The 15303-nt window shown below is 52.4% G+C and overlaps 1 protein-coding gene across 3 annotated transcripts in view; it reads left to right on the top strand.

Moving 5' to 3' along the window:
- The first annotated feature begins 14712 nt into the window (after positions 1 to 14712).
- Positions 14713 to 15303, top strand: part of MORC2 (MORC family CW-type zinc finger 2) — a 53473-nt gene continuing 52882 nt past the window's right edge. For all 3 annotated transcript variants that reach the window (XM_059827488.1, XM_059827487.1, XM_059827486.1), the window contains exon 1: positions 14713 to 14794. In XM_059827488.1, the coding sequence (XP_059683471.1) occupies positions 14727 to 14794 (68 nt within the window). In that variant the 5' untranslated portion in view covers positions 14713 to 14726. The remainder of the gene's footprint in view (positions 14795 to 15303) is intronic.

Genomic DNA, 15303 nt, shown 5'->3' with positions numbered 1-15303 from the left:
GCAGGTTTGTCCATCTGTCTCCAGGTCCTGGTCTGTCTGCTCAGGTGCCCACAGAGGTGAGGGCGCTCTGGTCTAAGGCTGGGTGTGCGTGGCAGGCAGCTGTGGTGTGCTGCAGAGTGAGGGCATGCTGAGCATCGGTGCACATTGCACATCTCCCTGTGCCAGGGCCTGACTCTGCACTGGTGCTACGCTGCAAACAGGAGCAATTGCTAGCGAGTGCCTGGGGCTTAGCCTGCACAGGGCATGCACTGGCACTCCTTGGTGTGAGCCTCTTGCAGAGGGAGGATCCTGCGCCACACATGCACGCACTGGGTCAGCCAGTGCACTCTCTCTGCCTGCACGGTGCCCACCCTGCTCCAGCTCATGTCCTGCTAAAGGGGCTGCAGTGCCAGGGCACTGAGATCCTGCCCTGCCATGGCCTTGGCTAGCAGGAGTTAAACCCCAGATGAGTGAATCTATTGCCTGGATTTTTCCCTCCGCTCACCTTTGGCCCTTGTCCTGTGTGGAGTTCCCTGGGGATCCTCTGAAGCAAGCACAGCCTGTCCCGCTCCCTGCCCTGCCAAAGGAGCCAGCCAAGGGCCCAGCAGGACCGTGCAGACCCCTCTGCCAGGGTCTGTCCTGTGGCACCACATCCACCACAGGAGCCTGGATCTGCTCCTGCTGAAGTGCCTCAGACACTGCCTGCTCCTCCCTGGGGACCCCTTGGCCATGAATCCACATTGCCCATGCCCCAGCAAGGAGAAAGAAACCCTGTCAGTCCCCAGCATTGCAGGAGCCCAGCAGCCCAAGGATGGACCATGGTGCTGCCCAGCAGCCCAAGGATGGACCATGGTGCTGCATAGCACCCCGCAGGACAGGATTTGGCTGCAGGCAGGACACCATGTCAGCTGGGAGCGGAGGGAGCTTGGAGGCAGAGGCTGGAGTGGAGCTGGCATCTGCTCAGGACATGGCCCCCGAGGTTGCAGCCTACTCGCTGGCAGTGGGCCTGGGGGACTGGAGCACTTGAGAATGGTCAGGGCTTTGGTATCAGCATCTCCAGAGCCGACAGGGCTGCCAGCCCGTGAGGAAGAGTGGGCACCTCCTTTCCCTGCTCTACGATGGCATTTCCAGATGGATCTGCCCATGGCAACATGCGTGCCCAGGCCGAGCACATAGTCCCTGTCCTGCCTGCACAGCTGCCACTGCTGGGTGCCCGCAGAGGCACTCTGTGGCCTTGCTCCCTGCAGCGCTGCCATCTGAGCTTGCTGCAGAGCTGCGACCCTGCACAGCCAGTGCTGCTGGGCTGCAGAGCTTCCCCCTCCAGCCTGCTCAGCCCCCAAATGTCACTTGTCTGCCCTTCCTCCTTCCTCCGAGGCGTTGTAACCCTCCCAAAGTACGGTGGCACTGACCCACAGGGTCTCACCCTGCTGCGCTTTGCACCTAGAGCGGTTGTGGGAACCAGGGCCCAGGGAGACGACCATATCTCCTGGCCATCTCAAAAGCCCCGCTTGGAGCTTGCACGAGGCCCTGGCTGTCTGTGACAGGGAGGGAGGCTGCCTCAGTATTTCCACAGGCAGGACATTCCTAAGAGGTGACCCGTCCCTCCCCAGCACCCCCCCCCCCCCATCCCTCCCCATCCCCCCCCGCCTTTCCAATTTCTTTGTCACACTGAGTGAACACAGCTATTTTTTCCCTTTTTGGGACACCTCTAGAGCCTATAAATCACAGTGCTGAGATCTGCTGTGGCCAAGAAAGGAAGGGTTTGGAAAAAGGACGGGGGTTCAGGAAAGATGCCACTCCTGGTAACTTACCCCTAAAACCCAGGCTCCACACACACCTAAACATGTCAGCCCTTCCAGGGGCTTCCCAGAAGACCTCACAGCAGCCACCTGAATCTCCGAGGACCTTGCCTGTCAGTTAGGGTTTTTGGCCATCAGGATGCTGAGTGGGAGCCAAGGAATCAGTTTTTCAGACTGCCCTAAAAACCGGCTTAATTTGCAAGCTGTGTGTTCAGAACACGATGACTCTTCTTGCAGGGATGGGTTCGGGGAAGGTCCTCATGGTCACTGAGACTAGAGGAGAGACACTGAAGTGACACTGCTGTGCCACAAGCAAGGCCAAACAGTCCTGGGCAGAGGTGGCCAAACCCCCTGGACTCCCCAAGTCCTCTCTGCAGCCTCGTGCCAAGGCAAACAGACTGCTTGTCCCAGAGCAGCAAAACTGCCTGCGCAGAGGAAGACGCAGCACCAAGCCCAGGGCTACCCTGGCTGTCCTGCACAACCCACTCTTGCAGGCAGGCTGCAGGCTGCCCCAACGAGGAGCACAGATTCTCCTCTGGGACTGGGGAGTTGGGGACAAACCTCCTCCTGCAAACAGCCCCAGAGGGGCTGCAGGCAGGTGCAAAGCCCAGGCAGGGCCCCTCGTGCCTTGTTGCTCAGTGGCTGCTCTCTTGTGGGCCCCTGGGAGCATGGAAGCAGCATCACAGGCACCAGTGCAACATTACTCCAAGAAATCTGGAAGCTGTAACGGTACAGAAAACCTGTAAGAGACCAATCCTGGTATTTGCTAATGAGCCAAGGCTGTCAGGTTTGCTGCACCCAGTGGGTCATGTCCTGCCACTCAGTGCAAGGCTTGGCTGTGTGTCACATCTCCAGGCTTCCCTCAGCCTGCCGGTTGGTGATGGCTGACCCACGCTCCAGGACTATGATGTCCTTACGGACCAAGAGGATGAGCCTTGCTCTACGGCTCTCTGGTGACTGCTCTGGTTGCTTCAGCACCTGTCTCAGCCACAGGCCCTTCTGTCTCATTCGCCATGTGAACTATTTCAAGATCAGGCTCTTTTCTGATCATATTTTCTCCTTATATTCACTCGATTCTCCACTGGGACAGTGACAAGGAATTAAGAAAACTTGGTGAAGTATTTCTGAGTATGCATGTGCTCTTCGGGGCTGCTCCTCCCCAGGACCATCCTTCCCCTCTCCTGCAGCTCGGTGCTGTGTCTTCTTGCACTACCTGAGTCCCGCAGGCTCGCTGTGAGGAAACACTTCTTGGCAATGCTGTAACTTCTGTGTGCAAAACATCAAATGTTTTCCTAGTTGTAATAAATCTCACTAGTTACTGTTCTTTTCCATTATTTTTATAGTTGTTCATAGACTTTTTTCTGATGCATAGCTGGCTTGACTACTAACATCTTTCTTCTGTTCCTCTCCTTGCTTTGCACAAGCTCAAATATAAAAGCTGTAGGTTGGAGACCATCTGTGCAGGGAGCGATAGTCTTATGCCAGGGTTGGCTTCGTTTCTTCTTGTCTGGTCTAGACAGCTTATATAAGAAAGAACCGAACAGCCGTCTCGTCAGGAGTCTTCCCTGCCCAGCTGTGACTCTGCCAAGTCTTGCACTGGACTCTTAATCATTGTTGGTATGTCTAGTCTGCTGCAGGCAGGCTGAGCTATGTTGCATTAAAATGCCCTGTCCACACACAAAAAGATTGCTAGCACACCACTCGGCATTTTGTATGTGGTCTCAAATTCACTTTGGAGATGGAAGATTAATTCACCCACTGCAAAGCTGGTACGAACAGGTCCTTATCCCACAGCAAATGTTTCCACCAGCACCCCATGTTGCTCTGCTGGCTCCCCGGCTCCCTATGACGTGCTTTCCCACCCTTTCCTTTTCTGGAGGTCCTTCTTGTAAGCTCCAACTTCAGTCACTAAGTTGGGGTCATCTGCAGCTCCAGTGCGTGTGTAGGTCACAAACCAGTGCTGTATTCCTTGTGACTCGGTTACAGCTGACCGTTGCACCCCAATCCAACAGGAGATCCTGCACTTCAGTAATTGCCCAGCTCCTGCTCCAGTTACCCGGGCCGCAAACAACTCAGATGCAGATGAGCACCCAAGTTCTTCACTGCCACTACACTGAGTGCAGCTGCACCCAGCTGCCAGTGCCCCCATGGCACCGCAGCCAGCTGAGTGCCCTCTGGCTGAGCCAGTGACATGGACATTGGTTGCAGAGTGCATCCAGCAGTCCTGAGCCTGGCCATGCAGTGGGGGCTTGGACCCCGTCCTGGCCTTCCTGCTCTTGAGCTAATATTTCCCATGTCTCAGGGGCTCTTCACTCTCTTTCAGAATAAAGGCTCTGCCCATAAGGGTACCATTTCTCCATCCTTTTTCACCGTACCATGAGGACAGAAGAGCAACTGCCTCTTCTTTGTGGTGCTCTGCAGTCTCTGGCTTCCTGCCTCTGACACCATCACCTTTCAAAAATCCAGTACTGAGAGCCTTAGTGAGGGCAGAAACTGTTACCTGCAACAAAGACTACAATAGACCTCCTTTAAAGAAGTTACTGGAGGTGGCTTTGAAGTAATTTTAAAATTTGTCTTCCATCCAAAGCAAAGGAGCAAGAAGCTCCTTTGCTCTCTACAACTACCTGCAAGGGGGTTGTAGAGAGGTGGGTGCTGGTCTCTTCTCCCAAGTGACTAGCAACAGGACAAGAGGAAATGGCCGCAAGTTGCGCCAGGGGAGGTTTAGGCTGGATATTAGGAAAAATTTCTTCACTGAAAGGGTTGTGAGACACTGGAACAGGCTGCCCAGGGAGGTGGTTGAGTCACTGTCCCTGGAGGTATTTAAAAGATGTGTGGATCAGGCACTTAGGGAGATGGTTTAGTGGTGGACTTCGCAAGGTTAGATTAACGGTTGGACTTGATGATCTTGGAGGTCTTTTCCAACCTAAATGATTCTATGATTCTAAGCGTTTCTCTGGCACTGGAGAAAGGAGCGATGTACCTCAGTGCAGGGATGCCAGCCTTCCCAGCATCAGATGCCTCACAGCACCCTCCAAGGCCAATGCACTTTTCCTAGGCGTACTTCCAGTTCTACTTGTAAAAGCCACTGGGGATTTTACATTCATAGTTTTGAATGCTGCAGTTTGCTGTCTCTTGAGTTTTGCTATCTTGACATCCCCACAGACATGTCTTGAACACCAGCCACATTTCACAGCAAAATATACTGTATAACCCAGCTAGAAATATGTGACCGACAGCTATCGCCTGCCGCTACACAATTTCTTCTCTCTACTCATTGGTATGATGGCACATGTACAAATCATACAATAACCTTTCAGAAAAACTGTGACATTTCTCACAAGTTGTGCCCACATTGGAGGTGTGTCATGCTGTGTCTGGTCCCTCGGGGAAGCTGCTCTGCCAGCCACCCAAAACGTGCCCCATTCCTGTCCCCACTCCAGCAGCTATGATGCAGGACATAAAAACCAGCTGTCACAAAGTGAAGCTTCTCCTGATCCACTCGCAGTCTTTACCTTTCATTCTTACACACGTACATGCCTTTGCCATCCTGCAGATCAGCAGGTGGTTGTTACAAGCTGCTTTCTCTTCTCCCAGTACCTGTTAAGATGTTTCCTGGCCCCAGGTGCAGATGGTAAAGTGAACCTAGCAGAATGATGAAGGATATCAACAACATTCACTGAGACAATGGATCAAAGTCTCCAGCTGACATTACAAAAAACCCCTCACAATTCTTAAGATGCTTATGCTATGGGCTTTCCTACCCACCCCATGTAAATACAGTGGGTACTTCCAGACTGGTCACTTAGGAGGCACCACAGAACAAATATTGCCCTATACTTTGGGTCCTGCTGGAAGCAAAAAAAGCAGGCAACTAGTCCCACCAGCTACCACAAGTGATTAAGAACACCATTACTCCAGACCCCCTTAACAACCACACACCATGCCTAGCCTGATGGCCCTGTGAAGTGGCAGCGGGGACCTCCAGCTGATCCAAAACTCATTAGCTACAGCTCAACAGCAGGCTGGGGTGGTGGATTCTCAGCTGAGTGTGCTTCTCTGTGCTGGGCAGAGGTTGCACCAACACACTGCATACTGTTGCTCCTATCCCCGAATTGTCTGGCCTCCAGTCCCTACATCTGGCTCCATGTTTCAGCGAAGCGCTTGCTCAAAAGGTGTCCAGCTCCTATCAGTTATCGGCACTCTTAAAAGCAAGCTGTCCTTCACTTGTCTGCATGCCTGGGAGCTCATGCCTGCTTATTCCAACAGCCACAGCCCGGCAGTCTGACCTCAGCTCTGCCACAGCCTTGGGAGAGGGGAGAGCAGGGCCAGCCCCTCGTGTGCTCCAACGGGAGTCCGGCAAAGGTGGGGCCCGCAGCGTCCTCAGCGCAGGCTTCCACCCCCTTCTGCCTGGTGGATCTTTGGACCATGAAACGAGCACACAGCAGAGCCCTGGGTGTAGGGTAGGACATTTCTCCACAGCAGAAACCATGCGGTGTGACTGAAACCCTTCCAGCACTATAAAACCAGTGACACCTTTACCAAACCAGAGGGAAGGCAAGCCCCTCCACAGGTTGTTCAGCTTTGCAAAGCCTCAAAGAGGAGTTTGGAGGGACAAGCCCCAGGTGTGGCACACAGTCCACGCTGCCTGATCCCACCGCTCCGTAGGCTCCTCGTGTTATATGAGCTCTGACATCGCATGGCCTCTCTTGCAAGGGCACCTCGTTCCTGGCAAGTGTCCCCTTCCCTGCACAGCCACGACAGGTGGGACAAGGAGGCTCGGCTTTTGCCCCCCAATTGTCCCATCCTCTTCCCATGTGCACTCTTCCCATCTTCCTCGTTCTTTCTTGTTTCGTCTGTCAGATGAAAAGCTATTTTTCAGGATTAACCAAGGATAAATTGTGTTTTCTTCCCCTTGCTATGACAGTGGTTGGATTAAGGCCTTAGTCACATGTAAACAGACGGCAGAGTGGGGGGAAGCCCTCGTCATGCCCAGAGCTTCAACCGCGTAATCAGCAAAGAACCAAATCTCTATGAGCGGGGGAAGGAAGTACTGTCTTAGAGCAAAATATTTAGATTCTGTGGAATATTGGCCAATTACAATATTTTTCTTCAAATAAAACATTTGTAAGAACACTGAAATAAATATTTGAGAACACAATATACCAAAACCCTGAGTCATTCCTGATGCAGAAGTTTTCCCTCATTTTTCAGGCACCTTCCCCATGTAGGGTTTGGAGTTGGGATGGCTTCTGGTGGCACTGAGGTGCACTGACAGGCCCAGTGGCACGCATCCCTGCTTCCTGGAAATGGCAGAGCTCCTCTCGGCAAGGGTCACCTCCCAGTTTGGGCCAAATGCCTGGGTGTGCTGCGGAGTCTGTGGTGGAGTCTGTGGGGAGATTTACTGCCTTGAATTCAAAAAGACACTGCCAACAGCAGCTTGGGGAAGGGCCTGTGGGCAGCTCTCCCAGGGAGGTAGGAGGAGGGGGTACTTCGTGACATTCCTCCTTCCTCCAGTCCTTTTTGTATGGAGAACTCTGCAGACAGATGCAGACACAAATGAGATTCCTTAGAAGGTCTTTTCTGAGATTCAGATGAACTGAGATGCTCATTTGAGCCACACTTACTGCGGACATCATCAGGGACCTTGTTCAGTGGCACTGGGGGCCGCATGCCATCCCCCGCAGCAGAAGCAAGGCAAACCCAAGCATAAGGCCACAGATTTACTGTCCTGCTCCTGACTGCATCTGCTCTGATGCCCTCCCTGGCCCCGAACAGCCCCAACCACATGCTTTGCTTTGCCCTCTATTTCGCCCCCATTTCCCCCTGCCATATGAACAACCCATCCCAGCTCTTTCCCCCTCTCACCTGCTCCCCTGCAGGCTCAAGTTTCGCTGATTTTGCACCCTTGTTCAGTAATTACAGCCTTGGTGAGTGATCCAGTCAGGCAGCACTGCCCTTAGGCACTCTCCATCCAGGGCAGGTCTGACACTACCTCTCACCCCTTTGTCTGGTTGTTTCTTGCTCTGTTTGCTTACCCCCGGGTGAGGGCTGGCCCCCCTTTAGCCTCTCCACTCTTTGCAGCGCCTGGCAGTCACCCCTCCATTTAACCTCAGGCCAGGGCCAGCCATCTGCCTGCAACTTTGCACTAATGTCATTAATGCCAGTATTCTCCTAAGTTTCAACTGCCACCACAGCTGTTGCAGCATCTAAGCTGACTTTCAGCGCAGGTTGGAGACAGTCTCTTTTCACTGGCTTTCACATACCCACTATCCCACATGCCTGTAGGAAACATGCCACTACCACACTCCTTGTGAGCCTATGGATACTTTGCTCTTGTCAGGTCAGGTTTGGTGGGGAGGGGGGGAGAGAAATAGTTTGGGAGAGGCACACAGGCAAAGCCACCTTTACAGAGCAAAGGTCTTTCTCTTTTTAAAATATTTAGGCTCATGTGAGAAAAGAACATGTACTATCCAGATCATTAGTGCAGGACAAAGCCAGACCGCATGAAGAAGGGGAGCTCAGGATGTACTGAACAAGCACAGTGACATCTCCACACATCCTCCAAATCGGACACTGATGGGATTACAGGATTGCTGAGGACTGGTCAAATCATCAGCTGTGCTGATAAAACCTTTCCTGAGCTACTTTCTCTTAATGAAAATAACCATGTCTGGATGAAAGATCTGAGTGACAAGAACAAATAACTTCAGGGTGAAGTTGCTGAAAAAAATGCCATTGCCCCACAGCTTCATTTTTTTTTTGCCTCCTGAGAACCTCCAGGCTTCCCGACAGTCCCTGCTCAGACTAGGGACAGTCTCTGGAGCTGTGTACTGACACAGTGCTGACTGACAGCTTTTCGCTACGGCCTGCTGCTATGGTACTTTTGTAACTCACACCACCTCTTGCCTTCATGTTTGCAACTATCAGACTGACCAGCTTCCTGCAAACTATCACATGCCAGAGAAGATACTATGCATCTGTAAAGTTCCCATTCTCTCCCACCAAAGCAGCCAAGCCTGTCTTCTTTGATGTCAGCTTCACATAACGCAGAAGGGCAGTCTGGGGTTCTGGTGTACCTTGTACCTGCCTACATCTAAAGTTAGGGAAGGTGAACGCCTTCGGAGATGACAGAGGTGTTTAACACATGGTAGCATTCACAGCACACATTAGAGGAGCAGTTATCTACTGTCAGCCATCACTGAGATTTTTTAATGGGAAGAACCTGTAGAGCCTTGCTCCCTCCCTAGCACTCCCCAAGTATGTTCTGTATCAGATGTGGTCATACGGCTGTTAATCTCTTCATTCCTATCACAGCTCAGTCTACTCAGATGCTACTTCTAAGAGGCACCCACACATGAGATTTCCGTAAGCTTTTCACTACAAGATCATGTTTTCGGTTGCTTGCAAGTTCACCAAACTGAAATTACTTGAGCTGCCCATGTTAGGCACATCCATCAGGCTGGTTTAAAAAGACACTCTGAACTGAACAAAACCCCACAGGTAATGTAGTCCACACATTTCAAATAATGAGACAGGGAAAACTATTTACTCATGAAAAAATAATTCTGCTAGCTAGTCACCTTGTTGAGAAGCCTGCATGCCTTCTCATGTTGGTAGAGGCCATTAAAAGTGTCATACAGTCATAGCTTAGAAAGAAGGAAGCCTCCAGGCTTGGGTCCTTTTCAGCATCCCTGTGGAAAACCATCCAACCTAGGCCAAATTGTACATCTCTGACAAATGACTGGTTCATGCCATTTCTAACTCTTCCAAGTTTGTCAGCTAAATTCTTCTAAGACGCCACCATTGCTCCTCTTCTGCTAGCTTCTCGTGGGTTCTTCTGCGCGTCATTCTCACAAAGACAGAGTATTTTCTGTCTTAGGCCCAAGGTGGTGAAGTAATGCTATACTGACATTTTACATTTTTTTCTTGTCTGTTAATTCCATTCTTTGCTTAGTTCATTAATCAAGGCTGGACTCAGGACAGGGGGAGCCTGACTGGTAGTGGAGGATCCTCACCACCATCCACTATTCTGCTGACAATTTCCTGGTTCTCACTTCAAGATGTCTCCCTCCTCTCATCTATTCTTACTCTTTCCATTCTCCTACAAACTCATTTACAAAGTCACTTCTGACAGCCAGTGTCTCACTGAGAATGGTAACTAGACCAAAATAATGAATTTAAATCCATGGTGTGACTTTTCCTGGAGACAAAGAAGCGAGAGGCTGGCACTTGGCACTACAGAAAAGGTCTCTGAACTTTTATGCCAGTGCCTCCCATACATGTTTAGGTACTCGCATTTGAACATCTTGGTCTGCATGTCTTGTAAAGATTGACTCACTGACTGTTCATTAAATGACTGTTCCAGAGAGAAGAAAGGCAGGATTTAGGTCTCCCAACATAGGAGAAAAAGATACTTCTATGAAGAGAGGTCTCACTTCACGATTCTTATGCATTTAGTCAGCAACTTGCTCTGCTACTTGACATGAATGACGGACAGACATGACTATGAACACAAAACAGGTCTACTCCAGGTCACATAAGGTAGAACTTCTTACTAGAAAAAGCTGGGGGAAAACACTTCCTTCTTCTAAACTCTTGACTTCATGGGTTGTATTCTTGTACTGTATTGAGTCGACCCTGAGATTCAACACATGCCCAAGAAAAGGCAGAATGTTTTGATGAATAATGCAGCTCTTCTCTGTGAGTGAGACAGGCATGCTCCATTTAAAGAAGAATATCTTATGCTGTTTTGAGGGAGTAGCGTACTTCATGGCAGGAAGTTTCCATTCTGTACAGGCAGACAATCAGAGCAAATTACGCAGCAGAGCCAGCGTGTGGCACAACACGAAGGAATGAAACAAAAAGCTGTGAGCCAACACAATGACTTCACAGGCCGTTAAGGGAAGGTACTTTGAAATTTCTTCTATAAATTCAGGGCAATGGAAAAAGAGATCCCTGCCACTTAGGTTACTGGGGCCTGTAACTGCATCCAAACTTCTTAAAAGAAGTATCTCGAAAGTGAACGCTCAGTAGAAAAACAGCAGAGACCTAGAACTTAAGCAACTTCTCTCACAACATATATAGAAGACCTTGTACCCAGAGACACTGTTGGATGCTGTTTTTTCCTTCCGGAAAAAGGAAGGATAAAGGAAGGACCAGTAAATCCCTGAGGATTACTGGCGATGTTCTCAGATTCATTTTCCGCTGCCTGCACTGATTATTTCACTCTGACAGTGAAAACCTCATTTATACAATGCAAAGATTTACGTTTCTTCGTGTGCGTAAACAGAGAATAAAGCCACTAACAGTTAACTCAGGAAACCTCATAGGAGTGTGGAAAAGACACTTTGCTACACTTGTGGCAATTGTCTGGTGCAGAATATAGTACTTGCCACTATGGCGACTCACACATTAAGTACTGGCTTGGAAGTCTAGTTTCTCAAAAATTAGGGGAGACAAAGAATAATTCTTGATTCAAGGCCCACACAGGTGTTAGAAGCAAACAAGGGGCACATAAATAAAATGTTCAACAACCTCAGGTTATGGCCCAGACTCCAGTGGAAAGAGGTTTAGCAAAATACTATGCCAGACTAAGGACTCAGCAAACACTATACAGGACTGCACGGGAACTCTCACTCCCCGACATAGAAAACCAAAATTTGACCAGCGTGGAATCAAAAGACTAGTTTTACAAGGGGATTTGGGGGTTATTTCAGAGTAAGAAACTCAGCCATGTGTTAAAGAAGAGCAGTACAGTTGGCCTCAAGCTCCGCATGTGCAGGCTGGACAAACCACCAACCCACAGGTAATTTATCAGGAAAGTTATGTGCACCAGAGCAAACTGCTGCTTTCTCTTGAAACAAGAGCCCCTCAACGGTGAGAGGGTATTGACTGTGACACTTAAGAAGCCAGACTTGTTCTGCCCGTTTACGTAAGATGGCTGCAGAGACCCTAGTGCTGAACAAGAACTCAGGGAAATGGTGCTGGTAAAAAAGGGAAAAAAAAGGGAAGTTGCCTGTCATAATCAGTATAACAGAGAGATCTAGAACTATTTAAACAAAGTTTGGAAAGAGAGTTTCCAAGATAAAACAGTTGCTCCAAAAGAGGATAAATGTGAATTTGCAGTGGAAGATTTCCATCTCAAAAGCACTAAGGAACTCAGCAGTTTGCAGCAGCAGCACATGGGCAAAAAGAGCATATCATCTCTCCATCCACTGACAGACAGGTCTGCACCAAAGAATAGCTCTGCTGTGGCCAAGGTAGAGCTGTGGTGTGATCCAAATGCTGTTTTGCAAAAGGTAAGTTAATTTCATTACTCCTTGCGATAATGTCTGGCAGCTCAGAGGGCCAGTGAACAATGATATAAATCCTTTCAAGACTTGGGCAAGAGAAACCAAAGAGTGGAAGTCAGAAACATTTCTGAAACCTACTTCAGAACGGCTATGGCAAGTGTAAGAATTAAATTTTAATTTCACTTTTGTCAAAGTTGTGGAATTCAACACCACCAAATAGTGGGATGGAAAAAGAGTAATTTCCTGCCTGGGACTGGCCAAATAAAATGGAACTGCAATGTACTGGTCTTCTCCCAAGGGCCAGATGGAAAGGACTGGCATCCAGCCAGCCAGTCCAAGGAGTAGGTCAGATCCCACAGGAGCATCAGGAAGGTGTCCAGCTGCTCTGTTCCAGAGCACTGCAGTACTCTGTTGATGTTGTCAACCTCTTCAATGTCAGGACAGGAACACTGGTTCCTCCCCAAAGGTCAGATGATGAGACAAAGTTCCTGTCAGGAAAAGGGGAGATACCCAGAGTACCAAAGTGGGCAAGGCTGACGAGACGCACAAGTTCAGGTTCATGTTCCTCAGGAACATGTATCTGGGTAGTTACTTTGCCCTTACACTGATGGGATTTATATTGCTTTTGAACAGCTGCTTCTGATATTAACTGCAATAAGATGAAAGAAAAGCTGAGCACAATAGATGATGCTACAATCTTTAGAAGACTCAAGTAGATATATTATATTCTGCCATAAACTTAATGACACCTAAACACAGTTGTTGCCAGTAATTTTCCCAATTCTTTCATGCAGCTTTGATGTTCTGCTGTGCATAGCTTTTCAGAGATAAGGCCTAAAAAAGTCACTGCACGCATATATGCAGTGACTTTTTGATGACTATACACGTGCACGCAGAGCAATCCCCGTCAGCAGGAATCGCACAACTTGCTGGCTTGAAGGAATCTTTAGACCTGAACAGGTTGAACTGAGGATGAACAGAACTAAATGCTGTGCCGGGAAGTGAAGTTCTCAAGTCAAAGCTGCAGACTCATCAGCTATGGCTTGCATTCCACTGGGGACCCATTTCACACAAACACACAGACGAGAAGGTACTGCAAACAAAATGGGAGGAAAGCAACTCAAATATGAAATCCGGATTTTAGCCATTCACCAATCACAACAGATCATTAAATTTAACTTTTCACCACATAGCTTGGATACACACATCAGTTTCCGCACAGACTGAATTCCTTCAGATTTTGGACCTTTAGTTCAGATTCCTATTATCCGAGACACAGGAGATGCAGCCATCCTGTTTTAAAGTCCGTTTCAGAAGAAGAATTTGGTATATTTTTCCACTGGGCAACTCAAGTGTTCAGCAAAGTATTTCTGGCCTTCAGGATTCCTGGGTTCAGCCCGTGGTTTAGAGGGGGACAAGGTGTGCGCAGGATACAAGGAGAGGACAGCCCCTCTTTGCTCAATCCCTTCCGATTGCAAGATGAATGAAAGGCATAGGATTGAAGCAAGAATATTTATGATTTTATATAACCCCTCTATTAATATATTTCAATAGGCATGGGCACATTCAGCCGCTTCTCCTTAATGACTTCCCAGAGCCTTCACTGACTGTAGGCGCTACCAGCTGTGGGAACCAGACAGCCGTTGAAGTCCGCACACTCCCTCGCAGGCCAAAGGCCGACACTCTCCAGACGGATTTCAGCAGCGGGGTCTCTCCATCCAGCTGCCTCCCTCTGATGGAGCCGCGGCCCCCGCACACGCCGCCCACAGCCGCCGCGACTGCGGGGAGGCTTCTCCCGCTCCGCCCCGGCGCCCGAGATTTACCGTCAGCTGGACCCACCGAGCCCCGCTCGCCGCAGCCGCCTCCCCTGCCTCAGAGGCGCCGGGCCGGGCGGCGCCGGGAAAGGCCCCGGTTCCCCCCCCGCCCCGCTCCGCTCCCCGCCGGCCCCTGAGGCGGCCGGGCCCCACAGTTCCGGCAGCGTTTCCTCAGGACGCGCGGGCTGGACGCTGCTCCCGCTACCGGGCGGCCTCCCCGGCGCGGCCCTCCCCTCCCTCCCTCCCTCCCGCCCGCCCCTAGGGAGGCCGCGGCGGCTGCGGCTGCTCCCGCGGCGCTGAGGCGCTCGGCTGCCGGTGCGGCAGAAGCCCGGGGAAGGGGGAAGGCCCGGGGGGGGGGGGGGGGGGGGGCTCGCGGGCATCCGCGGGGCCCCCCGCGCGCGGCTGTGTGGCGCCGGCGCGCGCCGCACTCACCCACTCCCACCCACCTCTCGCCAGCCGAACGCGCCCGTCACGCGGCCGCAGAGAAGCCGCAGCGGCCCGCGCCATGGCTCTCCCGTCACGTGCCACGGCCCGCCCAATGGGCGGTGAGCGGTTCGGCCCCGCCCCGCCGGGCGGGGGCGGCTGCGGGCGGCGGCGGGGCGCGATCGCGATCGCGGTCGCGATCGCAGTCGCGGCGGAGACAAAGCGGGGCGGGGGGGCCGGCGGGGCGCCCGGCAGGAGCAGCCGGTGGCCGCGGCCCGGCGGGGGCCACGCGCGCGGCGCTGGCCTCCCGGCGGGGGGCAGTGACTGGCGGCGGGGGGTGGCGGGCGGGGAAGGCCTCGAGGCGCGCGGGGCCGCCGGCGCACGCGGAGCGCGGCCCGGGCCTGGGCCCGGCCGCCGCCATGGCCCTGGCCAATTACAGCAGCCTGAACCGGGCCCAGCTCACCTTCGAGTACCTGCACACGAACTCGTGAGTACCGGGCCGTGCCGCGACGGGCCGCGGCCGCCGGGCAGGGCTGCGGCGGGGCGGTGCCGCAGCCCGCGCCCCCCCGGGGCGGCCCCGTACGAGCCCGCGGCCGTGCCGCCCCCCGGGGGGCAGGTCAGCACGGGCGCGCCTGGCCGAGGCCGCGCCGGCCTGGCGGGGCGGAGGTGCCCCCCGCCGGCCCGCGCGGCCTGGGCGCCTCGCGGGGCTGCTCCCGGCTCCGGCGGCCGGGCACGCCCGGGCGGGGCTGTCGTTGTGCTGCGGGCGGGCCCGCGGTTTGTGGAGAATAACGGTGCGTGGAGAAGACGGGCCTCCGGGGGGGGCTCGCGGGAGGAGGCGGGTGGAGCCGCTGGGTCAGCCGTGCCCTTGGGGCCGCGGCTCTCTGCAGGAGCACGTGTGCTGGCCGTAGCGGCTGTCGTCCCTCCACGGCCTCTCGTTTCATTCGTGCCCGAATATTTTGCGCAGGTGTATTTCAAGCAGGAATATGACATCCTCCT

This window comes from Gavia stellata, chromosome 21 (assembly GCF_030936135.1).
Source record: "Gavia stellata isolate bGavSte3 chromosome 21, bGavSte3.hap2, whole genome shotgun sequence".
Lineage (NCBI taxonomy): Eukaryota > Metazoa > Chordata > Aves > Gaviiformes > Gaviidae > Gavia > Gavia stellata.
The sequence above is the reverse complement of the archived record's forward strand: the minus strand, read 5'-3'. Positions and strand labels throughout refer to the sequence as shown.